The 15,748-nt window shown below is 39.2% G+C and overlaps 1 protein-coding gene across 1 annotated transcript in view; it reads right to left on the reverse strand.

Annotated features, from left to right (window-relative positions):
* The window catches only part of Abcb11 (ATP binding cassette subfamily B member 11), a 99,047-nt gene that overhangs the window by 25,352 nt on the left and 57,947 nt on the right, over positions 1-15,748 (reverse strand). The window contains exons 18-21 of the mRNA XM_029536736.1: positions 12,501-12,600; positions 8,673-8,834; positions 1,057-1,161; positions 805-966 (exon numbers count right to left, since the gene is read on the reverse strand). Of these exons, the coding sequence (XP_029392596.1) occupies positions 805-966; positions 1,057-1,161; positions 8,673-8,834; positions 12,501-12,600 (529 nt within the window). The remainder of the gene's footprint in view (positions 1-804; positions 967-1,056; positions 1,162-8,672; positions 8,835-12,500; positions 12,601-15,748) is intronic.

The following is a 15,748-nucleotide window of genomic DNA, read 5'->3' on the forward strand; positions in this document are numbered from 1 at the left end:
GTGTGTGTGTGTGTGTGTGTGTGTGTGTGTGTGTGTGTGTGTGTGTGTGTGTGTGTGACACAGAGAGAAATACAGGGAGGGGAGAGAGAGAGAGAGAATGTGTAGACAGTAAGCATCTCTCTTCTTTTCCCTATTTCCCAATGGGCATCTTTCAAAGATTGCAAGGTTGCTCACAACATAACTCTGGGTGCTCATGGGAAGATGTTTCTACACACTTTTTCCTTCTAGGGGCTACACATGAGGTTGGTAAGACCTAACCTCCTGGCTCTTAGAAATGTTTGAGAAAACATCTCAGTTGCTAGACTCAGAAGATGAAACCCCCAATCCTAGCAGATTGATGTGTGTCTTAACATGAATTCTAGGCATGCCTAAGGGACACTATTGTGTAATTCTCAGAGTGTTCTACAGTACGAAATCTATGTAATATACCCCTGCTCCCTACTCTATGGCTAAATGTCTTTCTCTAAAGTTCATATTAAAATCTAATTCCCCACTGGAGAAGTATTATTGTTAGAACCTTTGGGCATGATTAGATTGTAAAACTCTGTCTTCCCAAGTGGGGTTAATAAAACCAGAATAAAAGAAGTTGGCAGCAGCCCCTCTAACCTTCTGCCTCAGGAAGATGGAATACAAAGGTACAATCTTTGAGTCATACCCTTACCAGACATAACCTATCCCTATCTTGATCTTAAACATCCCAACCTACTTCCTATGAGAAAAAATATGTCTGCTATTTATAAATTGCTTCATCTAATATGTTTTATTACAACATCCCAAATGGACGAAGACACTCCCAAGGCTTACCCCTTGAACTTGAGAAGCATCTGTAGCAAGCCTAGTTGTCAGTACTCCAGGATTATTTCTCAGGTCATCGAACCAGCCAATATCTTGTCCTAACATTGCCTTGAAACCAAATTTACGCAGCCTCTTTGTGAGGAGCTCTCCAGATTTGGCAAAAGTGTAACCCTAAAAACATAAAGAAGTCGTCTTTGGTGAGATTTTTACATGAATATGGGGGTATGGATAGGCAAATCACTTAATGAAAAATAAAATTACCTGCAGAAATTGTGTGAAAATGGATACACAGCCCAGGATGACAAAGAACATGCACATGCTGTAAATCTCTGACCTTTGTTGTTCTTTATCAATGAGTGAAAAGGTCTTTGGAAGATAATAAGTAGGGAAAAAAGCTTGTTAGTATAAACAATAACGAAATAAATATACTTGAATATGTTCAATTAAACAAATTTTCACATTCGTTCAATCCTATAGAATGTCAGTAAGAGTGAACTTCAACATCAATGTAAAGACGAGAGGATCATCATGTGTCAGTGCAGAACATCAGCTGTACTGAATGGGGCACTGCAGCCAAGGATGCTGATGTGGGAGGGAGGCAAGGAATACATGGGAAATCTCTGGAACATCCTCTTAATTTTGCTATAGAACTAACACTGTCTGTTCAAAAACACTTTTAAAATTGCTTCACTTTAGACACACTAGTTTTCAAACCAAAGTTAGTGATGAACATTATGATGAATTTTTAATTGGTTGTGTGGCAGGGTTCCTGGAAGATTTAAACCAATCCCAACAATTACGGAAGTTGTCCCCAACCCCCATCACCAAGTTGGTTTGATTTAAGCAGTGGCATTGACTTTTTCTCCGATATAGAAGAAAAAGAAAGTGTGGCCAAATCACAATTATCCTTTAAGAAGTAAGGGAGCAATGAGAGGAGAAGGAAAAGAGGGAAGAAAAGGAGGAAGAGGGGCACAAAGATATTATTGAGAACTTGAGAATGCCAGACTGTGGAAAAACATGGTTATTATTTCAACTCTTATTTTGCTCAAATAATGGACACAATAAAGATGATTTTTTTAAAACTCAGGTATCCTGTGTTTTATTATATGTATGTATAGTATACTACATGCATAGTCTTACACATATGAATTATATATATATATATAAATTATATATATTATATATATAAATTATATATATAAATTATATATATATATCAACTATTGCACAATGGACTGTCCTAGGCCTAGGAAAGAAAAGAATGTGAACTCTGAGCCTACTGCTGTTGTCCTATAGGAAACTGGAATTCTTCTTTCCTCAAAGGCCATAGAAATTTGACTAGAGTCATTACTATTTACTATTTTGATTACTAAATGATATTCTTCAATACGTGGCGAATTTACTGACAATTGCTTAAGCACCTAGCTGAGGAAGAAGCTGTTGCAATGAGGAAACAGAGTAAACAGTGTCTTCTGGTGGCAAAGCTGAAATGGGTTTTCCTCACAACAAAACCATTCAGACTAAACTAACTAGGAGAACTCAGGAAAAGTATGGATTGAACAGATGTATAATAGGTTCTTATTTATTCTCTCTCTGTCTCTGCCCCTGTCTTTCTGTCTCTGTTGTCTCTCTCTGTGTCCCTCCCCACCTCCCTTTTTCTCTTCAGGCTCTCTCACAGACCTGGGATTAGCCATTTTTGTCAGTGAGCTCTCAGGAGGATCAAGGATCGTCTGGTCTCCCTGCTGCTGGATTGCATGTGCATCACCAAGTGCAGCTTTTTATAGGGTTTGAAGTCAGACTTGCATGTTTGCTTGATAAACACTTTATTGACTCCAGTCTAATCGTTCTGAAATAATTTGAACAACGCTAGAACAACGTCAGCACTGAGTTGCTCAAAGAAAACCATTTATTCAACACATATTTGCTGAATACCTACTATGTGCAAGTAAATCTCCTCAGAAACAATACATACAGTATTGCATTAGTGAAGCTTTCCTGTGAAACAAAACAATCTGTTGCTATTTTTTTTTTTACATGTGTCTTGTCTCTCCATAGAAACAGAAAATACAGGTTTCGGGAGACTCATTGCTCATTGGATAATAATACTTGATGCCAGAAACAGGAAGCAAAACCATCTCTTTTTCTTCACCATCAGGGCCAAGTTTACAAGTTTAATAAGTTTTCATTTTATTTTGCATCAGCACACATCTTGTTTAAAAAAAAAAAACTATAATGATTTGGCAGTGATGGTTCAGTACTGACATTGTTTCTGCCTGATGTTTGTGTGCTCAGAGTTTTTGTTTGTTCATTTCAATTCCAGGTCTTAAAGAGCAGCTAAGGCAACTGCAATGACAATTTTTAAACCTTATTATATAAAATGAGAAAAGGTAAAAAAAATAAAAGTGAAAAAAAAAAAAAGCTGTTCAGGGTTGAATATAAACTGCAAAGCAGAGAGAGACAGAGACAGAGAGAGACAGAGAGAGAGAGAGAGAGGTTGGTTCTAGATCAATGAGATTTTAGTATTTCTAGGACAGTTTCTACAGCTTCTATACTTTCTAGAAAATGGGTTCTAAGACACCATAGTAATTCTTAACAGACTTGTGCAACCAACCAGCTCACAGAATTTACAATTCAAGATATTAAAAAACAGATCTACACAGATATTCATGAAACCTCCAACTGCTATGCAGCAGGGACCTCTCCCTACAAAGACCACCCACTGTACCTATGGGTTACAGATGAGTCCACCTAACACTCATAGAAAACCAAGGACACAAAATCTAGGAGTTATTCATGAAAAGGAAATTCCCAGTTTCCAGCTTCTCTATTAATTCCGGGTGTGCCCTTTGGCTTATGGTAGTGTCTACATAGTCCAGACAGAGAAACTGGCTAATGTTAAAATCCACATGACTGTTTAGTTCAAGATTAAGCCTTTATCTTGATTGGATTAAGACTTTACCCATATTCTTTTTGCCATAAAATCCTGTTCCACGAGTTCTTTGTACATTCTTAGTTTTGAAATGCAGCCCAATAGACTACCCATCCCTAGAATCCTCTGTTCTTAGACTGGCTGTGGCTCAGAAAAACAGCTTTCTATTTTCGTCATAGTAAAACTTGTTTAAAGGGAAAACAGCCACGAAATTCTTGCTACATGTCAGATATCGAATGTGTGGCTTAACCAATCTTAAATTAGGATTTCCTTAAAATTAGGATTCTCACAGAAATCCAGGAAGTAGGTTTCTTGTTTCATAGTAATGAAATATACACAAATAATACAGAGACATAAAACCATCCCAGGGCTGGCTGCTTCCTGTGTCTATGCTTTTCCAGCTTGCCACATCTGACTTGCAGTGGTTTGAACACTTGGCACATCTTCCATCCAAAACAGACCCAAGGAAAGTAAAACCAATATATTATATTTTAGCTGTGTATGGAGGCTTAGGTAGGTTAGCAACTAGGTTTTTTTTTGTGCACATTTAATGGACACACATGTGGTCTAATATACCACACATTAATGCAATCTACCCTTTAAGTGTGTCAGGATAAAACCAGGGTGATTAGAAACAGACTTTTGACCCCCTGTGAGATGAAAGCATCTTGAGTATGATCATGAGAATGTCATCACTATACTAAGACAAATAGAAATAATCTTCCTTAACCTTAAGTCTGTGATTTCTTCATCCTCTTCCTCTTAGTGAGTGTAACACTGAGAACATTAACAATAAACCAGGGTTGGGTTCCAGCAACTAGATCCTGATTTTATTATTGTAGAACCTTCAATAAAATTTTTATTGCCCAGTCTAACTCCATCCGAGTACTAAATGGAAGAGTCACGGGGTCATGGGAATGAAGTCATGTTATCAAAACAGAGGGGGACACTCAAGTCCAGCAGATAGTATCTATGTAGTCCAGACAGAGTAGCTGGCTATTGATTACCCAACCTTAGAACTCCTGTTCTTAGACTGGCTGTGGCTCAGAAACACATCTTATTTTGTCATTACTTTTCCTGATGTGGCCAATTCACAGTTCTAGAGCTAGAAGATGTCTTCAAGGTCATCTTTGTCAACCCTCATTTTATAATTGAGGGAACCAAGTCCCAGAAAATGGGATAAAGTAAGTCTAGGACATAAAGAACATGGCCAGTAAGCAGCAGAGCCAATTTTAGGAAAAAGGCCTCTTGGGACCCAAGAAACATCTTATAGTGGCTAACATAGGAACATTGAGTGAATATCTTCTTGGTTTCACTTTTGCTGAGGTCTAACGAGATAAGCAGGTCCAGACACCCCTCTCTCGGCATACCCTAAAGACTCGGCTTCCTGCTTCAGAGACACTTGTATATTCATGCTCACTGCAGCTCTCTTTCCAATAGTTAGGAAACAGATATCCGAGAACTGGTAATGAAGAAGTGGTTCAAGTACACAGTGGAATTTTATTCAGCTATGGCATCCCTCCCACCTTCTACACACACATAAGCTAGGAGGACATCATGGAAGGGGGAACAGAAAGAACATAAGAGCTGAAGGCTTAGAAGTGCTATGAAATGCAGTCTTCTAAATGGACATACCCATTGCAGTCATGGTCTCAAACAGCTTTGTCAACCTGAACACATCAAGCTTGTCAACATCCGAATATGGACTGGGGAGAGAGGTTCATGAATTCTCACTTCTAATTGATGAACTATTGGCACTTAATGACTGTCGGGAAGGGGAAGTCGTTTTTCCTGGTGTTATAGCTTCTGATATATGTTCATGCTTCAGTGAACAGCTCTCCCGACTCCTGCTCATGCAAGCAACTGTAATTAAATTCAGTGGGTCCTTTAACAAAACATGAAAGTAGGAGGGGGGTTTGTTGTGAAAGATTCCAAAGGGCATGGGGGGGTAGACTAAAAGAGGGCAATGGGGAGGACATGACCATCCTCTACTGTCTGTGTGTATGGTTTTGTCAAAGAATGAATACTTTTAGAAAGAGAAGTCAAAAGTCCAGGTGTCCTTTATACCACAACATCTCAGCGTCTACATTTCAGACTCATCCCTACTCTTTCTTCTAACATATTTTCTTCTTGCTCAATTAGGTCCCACCCAGACCCTCTCAACTGTTGGAATGGCAGCTGGAGAGGTCAGTAGAAGCCTGATCTTGTCCTCCATCCCAGACCAATACCAGAAGGATGGTCAGTAAACAAGCCATGGATTTATATTCGGTGAATGGTGGGTGCTCTCTATTATCTTTCTGTCTAATGAGCATCTTCCTCACTTCCTGGAAACTTCACAGGGAAAGTACCACTAGTGGGACGCAGTGGTGTCAAGTCCCTATCATGATGTCTAAGGGAGGTCATCAGTAAATTCTTGTTGGATAAATGAAAGAACATGTGTTTATATTTGGATGCTGTATCTACTAGGAAATAAAGAAATATACATTAATTATTTTAAAAGATTTTCAGCATAAAAGATTGTGGTGCCATGTAAGCAGAAACTCAATTAACTAGAGCTATGTTTACAATTGCCTGGCTTCCTGAAAGCAATGTAATTTAAAATGACTAGAGACAGGGCTGGAGAGATGGCTTAAGAAGGAAGACCAAAGTGTGGATACTTTGATCCTTCTTAGAAGGAGGAACAAAATACCCATGGAAGGTGTACTGGCTAGTTTTGTGTCAACCTGACACAAGCTGGAGTTATCACAGAGAAAGGAGTTTCAGTTGAGGAAATGCCCCCATGAGATCCAGCTGTAAGGTATTTTCTCAATTAGTGATCAAGGGGGAAAGGCCCCTTGTGNGTGGGACCATCCCTGGGCTGGTAGTCTTGGTTCTATAAGAGAGTAGGCTGAAGCAAGCCAGTAAGTAGCATCCCTCCATGGCCTCTGCATCAGCTCCTGCTTCCTGACCTGCCTGAGTTCAAGTCCTGACATCCTTTGGTGATTAACAGCAATGTGGAAAGTGTAAGCTGAATTAAACCCTTACCTCCCCAACTTGCTTCTTGGTCATGATGTTTGTGCAGGAATAGAAACCCTGACTAAGACAGAAGGAGTTACAGAGACAAAGTGTGGAGCAGAGACTGAAGGAATGACCATCCAGAGACTGCCCCACCTGGGATCCATTCCATATACAATCACCAAACCCAGACACTATTGTGGATGCCAACAAGTGCTTGCTGACAGGAGCCTGATATAGCTGTCTCCTGAGAAGCCCTGCCAGTGCCTGACAAATACAGAAGTGGATGCTCACAGCCATCCATTGGACTGAGCACAGAGCCTCTAATGAAAGGAGCTAGAGAAAGGACCCAAGAAGCTGAAGGGGTTTGCATAGGAGGAACAACAATATGAACTAACCAGTACTCCCAGAGCTCCCAGGGACTAAACCACCAACCAACCATGAGTGCACATGATGGGACTCATGGCTCCAGCTGCATATGTAGTAGAGGATGGCCTTGTTGGTCATCAATGGGAGGAAAGGCCCTTGGTCTTGTGAAGGCTCTATGCCCCAGTGTGGGGGAATGCCGAGGCCAGGAAGGGAGGGTGGGTAGATTGGTGAGCAGAGGGAGGGAGGGGGAAAGGGGGTTTTCAGAGGGGAAACCGGTAAAGGGGATAATATTTGAAATGTAAATAAAGAAAATATCTAATAAAAAGATGATGTTAATGGCTGATATTTACATGACACTTTATGCAAAATAAATATGTTAATAAAACATGAAAAGATAAAAATTAAAAATAAATGGCTAGAGACATTTCTACCCAGACGATTCTACTGCTGGATTACTCAGGTCTTTCTATACAAGTGTCAACCATGGGGGCAGTTTACCTTTTGTGGTCCTAATTTCTACCAGAGAGGAGAGAAGGAAGGGATGTAGAGAAAAAAACAACCAAGTATTACTCTGGGAATGTGGTGTGCTGGCAAGCCCTTGAGAAAGTTGACAATGTCTTTACGTGTGTGGCTGTCCTTTTTTGTTGAACTCACCAGGTGTGTGTGTGTGTGTGTGTGTGAGAGAGAGAGAGAGAGAGAGAGAGAGATCTGTGAAAATACAACAGACTTTTAATGAGTAAATGTGTGGTAAGAAGGTATAAACAGAGCCTGTGTCTACATCACCCTGGCTGGGTGTGAATCCCATCTCTGCTACATGCTCCCTCCCCGAATTCTCTGAACATTATTGTCCTCCTCTATAAAATGGCAATCCAAAAAACCTGGGCATCCAGTGGTTATTAGGAAGAACAATGAACACAATGTGTTTAGATGATGCCCGATGAGTGTTTGCCCCACCCCCGTCGCCACAGCACTCGTCAGATGGAAAGTAACAAAACTCCAAGGAAGTGAAAACTGAACATGAGCTTACTCTTTCTCCCAGCTGTATTTTTACTCCTTTTGTTTTTTTCCTCAGTTCCTCCCATGACCCTGGCTGCATGCAGTCAGTAGCAAGGCAAACACTTGCCCACTGGCATGGCCAGCTCCTTAAATTAAGCTTTGCACCACAGCCATCCAGTAAGATTAAAAAGCACCTGACAATCCCTTTGTATTGTTATCCAACCAGTGCTTTTCATCCACAAAACCATCCCTCTTGCAACCTCAATCTGTAGCCATGTTTATTCATTTCCCAGAGTGCAATGACTGTAAGCCCTTGCCGGCTCCGAATAAGGTATGTCCACTGTCACTTTTTCATTTTCTGTATGGTGGAGATTCTATGAACTGTTTATCTTTTAGAGCCCGGGGGGTGGGCAGCAGAACTAGCAACAAACAAACAAACAAACAAACAAACAAACAAAACACCAAGTGTGTTTAAAGAAAAGAGACATTAGATTAGATACAGTACAAGCCAATGGTTTAACAACAACAGCTACTACTACAGCAAACCAGATATACGAACAGAATAAAGTTAGTCCAGTTGCTTGCTTACCTTAAGGATCTGGCTGAATATAAGGGAGTAGATGGGTGTGACTGCCCCATTAATGGCTGCACACAAAGCTCCTACCAGTATGTAGGGCCATTCTGCGATGTTGTATTTTAGAATCCTCCTAACTGGGGCAGGTTTAACTTCTTCCACAAGCACATCATTGTCCTTAGGGAAAGAGAGGGTTACATTAGTTGTCCAAACATGTCTTATACCTTTAGGTGATCACAGGATGGTGATAGTGGTTACACACTGGTTATGGGTAACTCCAGAGACACCTGAGATGTGGTGACTTGTTACTGGTATTCCTTGGGACTTTGCCCTGCCTGACTGGGGCAGGACTGTTCCTTAAATGGCGAGTAGACAGTGCTTATCATAGCATATAGACTAGCTCTCAAGCAGTAAGAATCGTGTTGTATCTTTGAAAAATAACGCATTTTTAAAATACCACCGCTAAGTGTATTTACACATTGAAAACAATGGTCTTGCCCCTGAGTCCTCTCCTATAGCATAATTTACTTCAAGGTGGTATTATGTGGCCCTCATGGCATCTCTGTGTGGGAATTGGAAATTGAGCTAGAGAATCAGTGCAAAGATGCCAAGCTATGGGTACTGTCACTGCTCTGATTGGGTACCGTCACCTCTCTGAATAGCTCGGTATTTATCTCTGACTCGGGTGCATTCTGCCCACACCATCGGGACTGGGTTGGACTATCAGGTGACTTTCCATATGGCAAAATTGCCCTTTTTAGGTCTTGATACTCCAGATATGGTTGCTCACAGACTCGTAAATGCCAGACTAATGTTCTCTGAATTCTACATGTTCCCTGATGACGCTGTTACCTTGAAGTAAATGGGTAACTATTCAGAGCCGGACAAGATGGAACCGTTCCTGGTTATCTTGTAGCAAAGTGTCCCTAACCTTAAGCAATGAGACATTTAAAGGAAATATGAAATATTTTTTTGCCCTGTAGTTTTCATATCAAGACAAATTAATAAACAAAAATAGTTAGCTTGAAGAATTTTGTAATCAGCTACTAAAAAAGAAAAAAAAAGATCTTAAAGAAAGTTATATTCTACTGTTCTAGAATGACCTGAGTGGTACAGAAAACCTGTCCTCAGACAGTGGATTATCTTATTAAATTTTATTTGTTATATCTAAATTAGCAGCAGAGAAATAAAATATGTATTATATATACATATATGTATGTATGTATGTGTGTGTATGTAACTAAAGTCATTCTAGAAAATACAGTGGTCTCCTATCTACTATATAGATGGTTCCATGTTTGACAGGGCTTTTCAAGTATTTCGTTTTTTCTTTGATCTCTTGTATGGGCCTGGGGGAGATGAAACTTCCTACTGGAATCTTACCTTCGTCTTTCTGTACTTTCTTATAGCTGTTTCTGTACTCTAACAATATGAGTCTCCTACCTGGATAATAACTCTAAGATTTAATGATAAGACAATATTTATGCTAAAAAGCCAAGCTTTTCCAGATGAGCCAACACTAATAGTCATTTTTATGAATCTATTCTCTGTCCTATCTCTAAGATAGGACTTAATCCACAATTCAGCTGTGATAAAACTATGAGATTCTAATATATCACAACTTGACTTGATGTATATATATTTTATCTTTTGTTTGCTAGGTTTACTGAAAAAGATTTATGGGGGCTTGAGAGATGGCTCAGCGGTTAAGAGCACTGACAACTCTTCCAGAGGTCCCCCGTTCAACTCCCAGCAACCACATGGTGGCTCGCAACCATCTGTTGGCATCTGATGCCCCCTTCTGGTGTGTCTGAAGACAGTGACAGTGCATTCATATACACAAAATAAATAAATAAGTCTTTAAAAAAAGGAAGAAAAAGACCCATAAATATTAGAGACTGAAATTTCTACTCTGTAGATGCCCCTAAATACCAAACCTGATAGGATATTTACCATCTGATCCCACGTATGAGCTAAAGATACAGACAGCTTAGAGAAGAACCAGTTTAGCTCTGTCGTTAGCTGATGCTTTCAATGAGTCATCTCCTAGAGTTTAGGGCAGACTCCTAACAAGCCCCAGCCCTTCTAAATGTTCTGTAAATACTCTGAGAGACCACAAGGTGGAGGTCATTACTTTGTGGAAGTAGACACTTCAGGACCGCCCAGAACCAGAGAATTTCCCAGTTCACAGAAGATGACATCAGGATGAGAAAGAGCAGGAATTCAGCTTGACCACATAGACTTAATCGTTAAGATACTTTGAAAAACAAAAACCAAGCCACACACACTCTCATACACTGCTCTTCAGTTAAAATTTCTATAAGGCAAAAAAAAAAAAAAAAAAAGAAGCAAGAAATGGAAATCTCATTAGCCAAATTATATTATATTGTTTTCCTTTCATTTTTTTTCTTCCACTCCAAAGAATTCTGATACAGTTTATGTATACCCAAGAAATATCAGGGAAATGGCAGATCATTTCATTTTGGAGCTTGAACAATGGATCAGCTTCTCAACACCTTTTTTTTTTTTTCTGTTTTTCATTTTTTTCTCCTTTACTAGAGAAACTATAAAATGGTGACTTTTAAAAGCTGTACTGGGCGACAGTCAGTGATCTCAATTGTTTTCTTCCTAGTTCCATGAACATAAATCAAACTGTTAATTCTGGGCCCCCAAAAGAGGAGATGCATCTCTAATGTCAAGATGCAGGTAGGAGTCATGCTTACATCTTGTGTTCCCTCATTCAGATTCACCCTGAGAAAGATCTCGGGTATTTACGGAAATGAGTTTACTCAACATTGAGACCTCTATTTGATGTTAGTAGAACAAGACAGGAGAGAGTCTCAATGACACATCTTTCACAAGGGTATCATTCAAGAATTTGTCCCACATTTCTCCTTTGCGAACCAGTGTGTGTCATGATGTCTTAATGGATTCACAAGTTGGGATTTTATTGCAGATATTTTGAAATTACATCATGCATAATAGATGTACTTGTAATTAAAGCACTCTTTGGCTTATTTGATTTGATACATAGAAGAATATGAGCTTCATTTTAATCACAGAAACTTCATTTTTCATTCCAGTTCAAACAAGCAAACAAAAACCTCTTGTTGCCCTGCTTAATACAGGCACTGGGCTAATACCTGTGGCAATTCAACACAGATATGAAGGGCCAGGGAGACTAAGGAGTCTAAAATTATTAAGAGAAGAGAACATGGATTCCAAACTTAAGAATTCCATGAAGGAGTTCCAATGAACGCCGTGTAGGGGATAAAAAATAAGCACATCCAGGCTGGGAAATACTTGTGGCTTGATACATGTTCCCTTATAAGAAAGAGAATATCCCAAACAGCAGGTTAGTGTCCCTTTGCAATGTAAAACTTGTGACAATTTGTATAAGGTCTAGTCTTATCAAATAACTTCACCAACCAAGAAACATTTTAAAGTGTGAGAAAAAAATGATTTCCAGTATTGTTTAAATTTTTAAAAAGAAAAAAACTTTAAAAAGTTATCTCCATGCAAACAGATAATTTACTATGCATGTTAAAGAAGCATATTTCCTATGCTTATTATAATTATTCACCTAAAGTTGGTAGGTATCCCTTAATAATTCAGTTTAATGCAATTTATTTTCTTAAATGTAATTAAAAGAATCTGTGTTCTTTCCGGGGGGAGGGGTATAAACTATAAAGTTTTCACTGGGTCCTAAAGTTCTCCTATTTAGTCTGACTTAGTAATCCATTGCTATACATCTAAAAAGCATTTTTGCCTAAAGATAAATGAGACCCCTGGGAAAGATTTCTCCCATGCCCCGGCCCCACCCCAGAACAAGGGGTGTCTGACCTTGCTGTCTTCGTAAGAGGACTTGTGATCACCTACAGCCAGTGGGGGTTCAGGTGACAGAAGAGACAGCTGAGACCTGGAGCGTTGCCGGATGGAAGCTCTGGAAAACACAGCAAGACAGGGCAGTTTAAAGATGGCAAGCAGGTTGCAACGGGACTCAGCTGCTGTCCTAGCTTACTTCACACATCGAATCAACAGAAATATGTGGTGGGTCACGTGGCAACCAGGGCAGGGAGCGTCTGCCTTAGGTTTGATGAAGTTTATCTTGGGTCAGAATAAGTTGGGAAAATTTCTCTTGATAGAAAAGTAGGGTGCCTTGTAAGACGACTTCCAGGTTTTGTAGGTTACGTGAGAGCCAGACCAAGGAACTTCCAAGTTAGGTTGGATGAAGCTTATCTTCAGGTTATGTACTGCTCATGGAAATGAATCAATAATCATCTTATCGAGACATACTTTAGCTTAATGTGTTTGTTCATTCGGCTGGAGTTTATTAGATTCCTACCACATGGAAAAGTCCAATGTTAAGTACTAGTGGGAGCATAAAGACTAGGCATCTTTCTCAAGGAGTTTAAATCCCACAGGAGAGTAATGCATGTAATCAAAGCAAGTGTAAAGAAAGGTCTGGTGGGTGCTGTGTGGACGTTTGGAATAGTTAAAGCTGAGTTTTGAAGACGTAGTTTGACACAGTACAATATAAGGAGAGAAATGGCGGAGGGGAGGGGGTGTGTCAGTTGTTCCAACTCAAGACAGAATGATTTCATGCCCCTTAGTATTTGCATGCAGGGGAAATTAGACTAAAACAAGATGGTGTCAGTCATCATCCAGCCTTCCCAAGAAATCAGTAACATGTCAACTTCATTATGCTAATCTCGTCCCATACTGTGTGAAAGGCCTCCCTCTTAGTCACCCATGTTCAATACTATTACATTTGCAGAAGTCACATGTCTTCTTTAATCTTACACATTCAAACTCTTGCCATGTCTCATTATGATCAAGCACAAAACCACTCTTGAAACCTGATTCCCTGTCCCCCACCTAACTTGAGATATTGAATTTATTCCCACTCACTGTGATGTGTAGAGGATGCATATGGAGTTATTTCTTTGGGTTAGGTAACAAATGCTGGGACATCTACAGACTACAAAGAATAGGTTGTCACCTGGAGATCACGGAATGATGATGGAGTAGCATAGGGTGGGTGTTATGAGTGAGACTCGAAATCATATGTCTAATGAAATTCACAGCAATTGACACCAAGGTAGGAATATATGAGAAAGGAGAGAATGTCAATATTCAATTGAAGACTCCACTTCCAGTTCTATACACAGGAAGACTTGTCTATGAGTTCCTTCAGGTGTCTACTATCTTAACCTTGTACTTCTTAAATCCATCTCTCTTCTCTTCCTCAAAAACTTCTACCTTTCTAGAATAGACTGTCATAGAGGCCGTGAGCAGTAAGTGCTGGGCAAGGGCTCTGCCTCCCAGCTGGTCCTCAGTCTGGTTTATCAAAAACACTGTGGTAAGATTCCATCACACGCCTGATCAGAAATGATACAACACTGTCTTTAAGAAATCCTCACTTTGTAAAAGTTGTGCACCACTTTAAACTGCAAAGAACAACAGCTAATTGGGGGGAATAAATGTTCTTTTTCTCCTTTTTTTTTCAACATTATTACTTAGAAAATTATTTTCTGTTGCCAACTAATTTGTTTTTGAACCTAAAATATATTGTTGAAGAAAGGCTCAGCTATCAGAAAGGCTACAGCCCAAAAAGCAAGATACAAATTAACATTTCATTTAGTCCTCCTCAAGGAAAAAATCCTGTCAGCCCATACAATGAGATATTTTTAATAGAACTCCTTATTCAAAGTTATAAATCCTTCTCTGCAGGAGGTTAATAGCTACTTTTTGAGTGCAGATTGTCTTTCTGGATTTTTTTTTTTTTTTTTTAGTCCTAGTCATTAAAATGTAGAACTTGTGGGAAGTGTAGCCAACTAAGAGACACTTGTGTGGAAATGGTTATTTGTTTCTCATCATAAACTACTTTGAACAGTCAGAATTTTGTTCTTAAAAATAAATAAACCATTTACTTATTTGCTGACATAACTGCAAGATACATGTTATTCTAACCCAAAGACAGAGAGAGGTACCCAGTCATTTTTGTGTTTAAGAAAAGTAGTCATCTTCAAGTTGTGATTTATGTATTTTACTCATGATTAAATATGCTGCCAGCATCAAACATCGTCCCATATGTCTACAAAATTTGCTTAATAATTCTGGTAATTTCTATATCTTCTACTACATAGAGTACTCTATATGCTTACTAATTCCTCTATATACTACATAAAATAATTCAAAGCTATTGCTTTGTTTTTCAGTTCAATAAAGCTAACACTTCTAAAAATTTTTTCTTTTTCTTCAGTAGATTTTTTTTCTGAGAACAAAATAAAACAAAACAACCAACTCTAAGAATCTAGACCTATAAAATTAACATACATTAGTGTAAAAAAAATCTATGTTTGAAATAGATGAAAATACTTTTCAGTAAATCATTCTTTGAATGTTAACAATAAATAAACCCATTTTGGCTACATGAAATTGTTATCAGAATAATCTATTTTAAGCAACCTTAATTAACTTCCTTCAGAAAATGAGTAGCCATCTTGAATGAGCTAGTCCTATACTAAGTCTTTACTTTGAACACAGTCTGGTATTTAATGTCTTGGAAATGGTAAGGCCAATGACAAAGAGATGCATCAACCATAATGTATTACTAGTTTTCTGACTGAAGCAGAAAAACCCTTAACAATATTTTTATGAACACAGACAAATATTTATGGACAGATTTTTTTTTAATACATAACTTTTTAAGTAAAATTCTTTTTTTATTGACATTTTCTTCATTTACATTTCAAATGCTATCCCCAAAGCCCCCTATACCCTCCCTCCGCCTGCTCCCCAACCCACCCACTCCTGCTTCCTGGCCCTGGCATTCCCCTGTACTGGGGCATATGATCTTCACAATACCAAGGGCCTCTCCTCCCAATGTTGGCCAACTAGGCCATCCTCTGCTACATATGCAACTAGAGACACAGCTCTGGGGGGTTCTGGTTAGTTCATATCGTGTTCCTCCTATAGGGTTGCAGATCCCTTTAGCTCCTTGGGTACTTTCTCTAGCTCCTTCATTAGGGGCCCTGTGTTCCATCCAACAGATGACTGTGAGCATCCACTTCTGTATTTGCCAGGCA

The sequence above is a fragment of the Mus pahari genome, chromosome 3 (assembly GCF_900095145.1).
Source record: "Mus pahari chromosome 3, PAHARI_EIJ_v1.1, whole genome shotgun sequence".
Taxonomy (NCBI): Eukaryota; Metazoa; Chordata; class Mammalia; order Rodentia; family Muridae; genus Mus; species Mus pahari.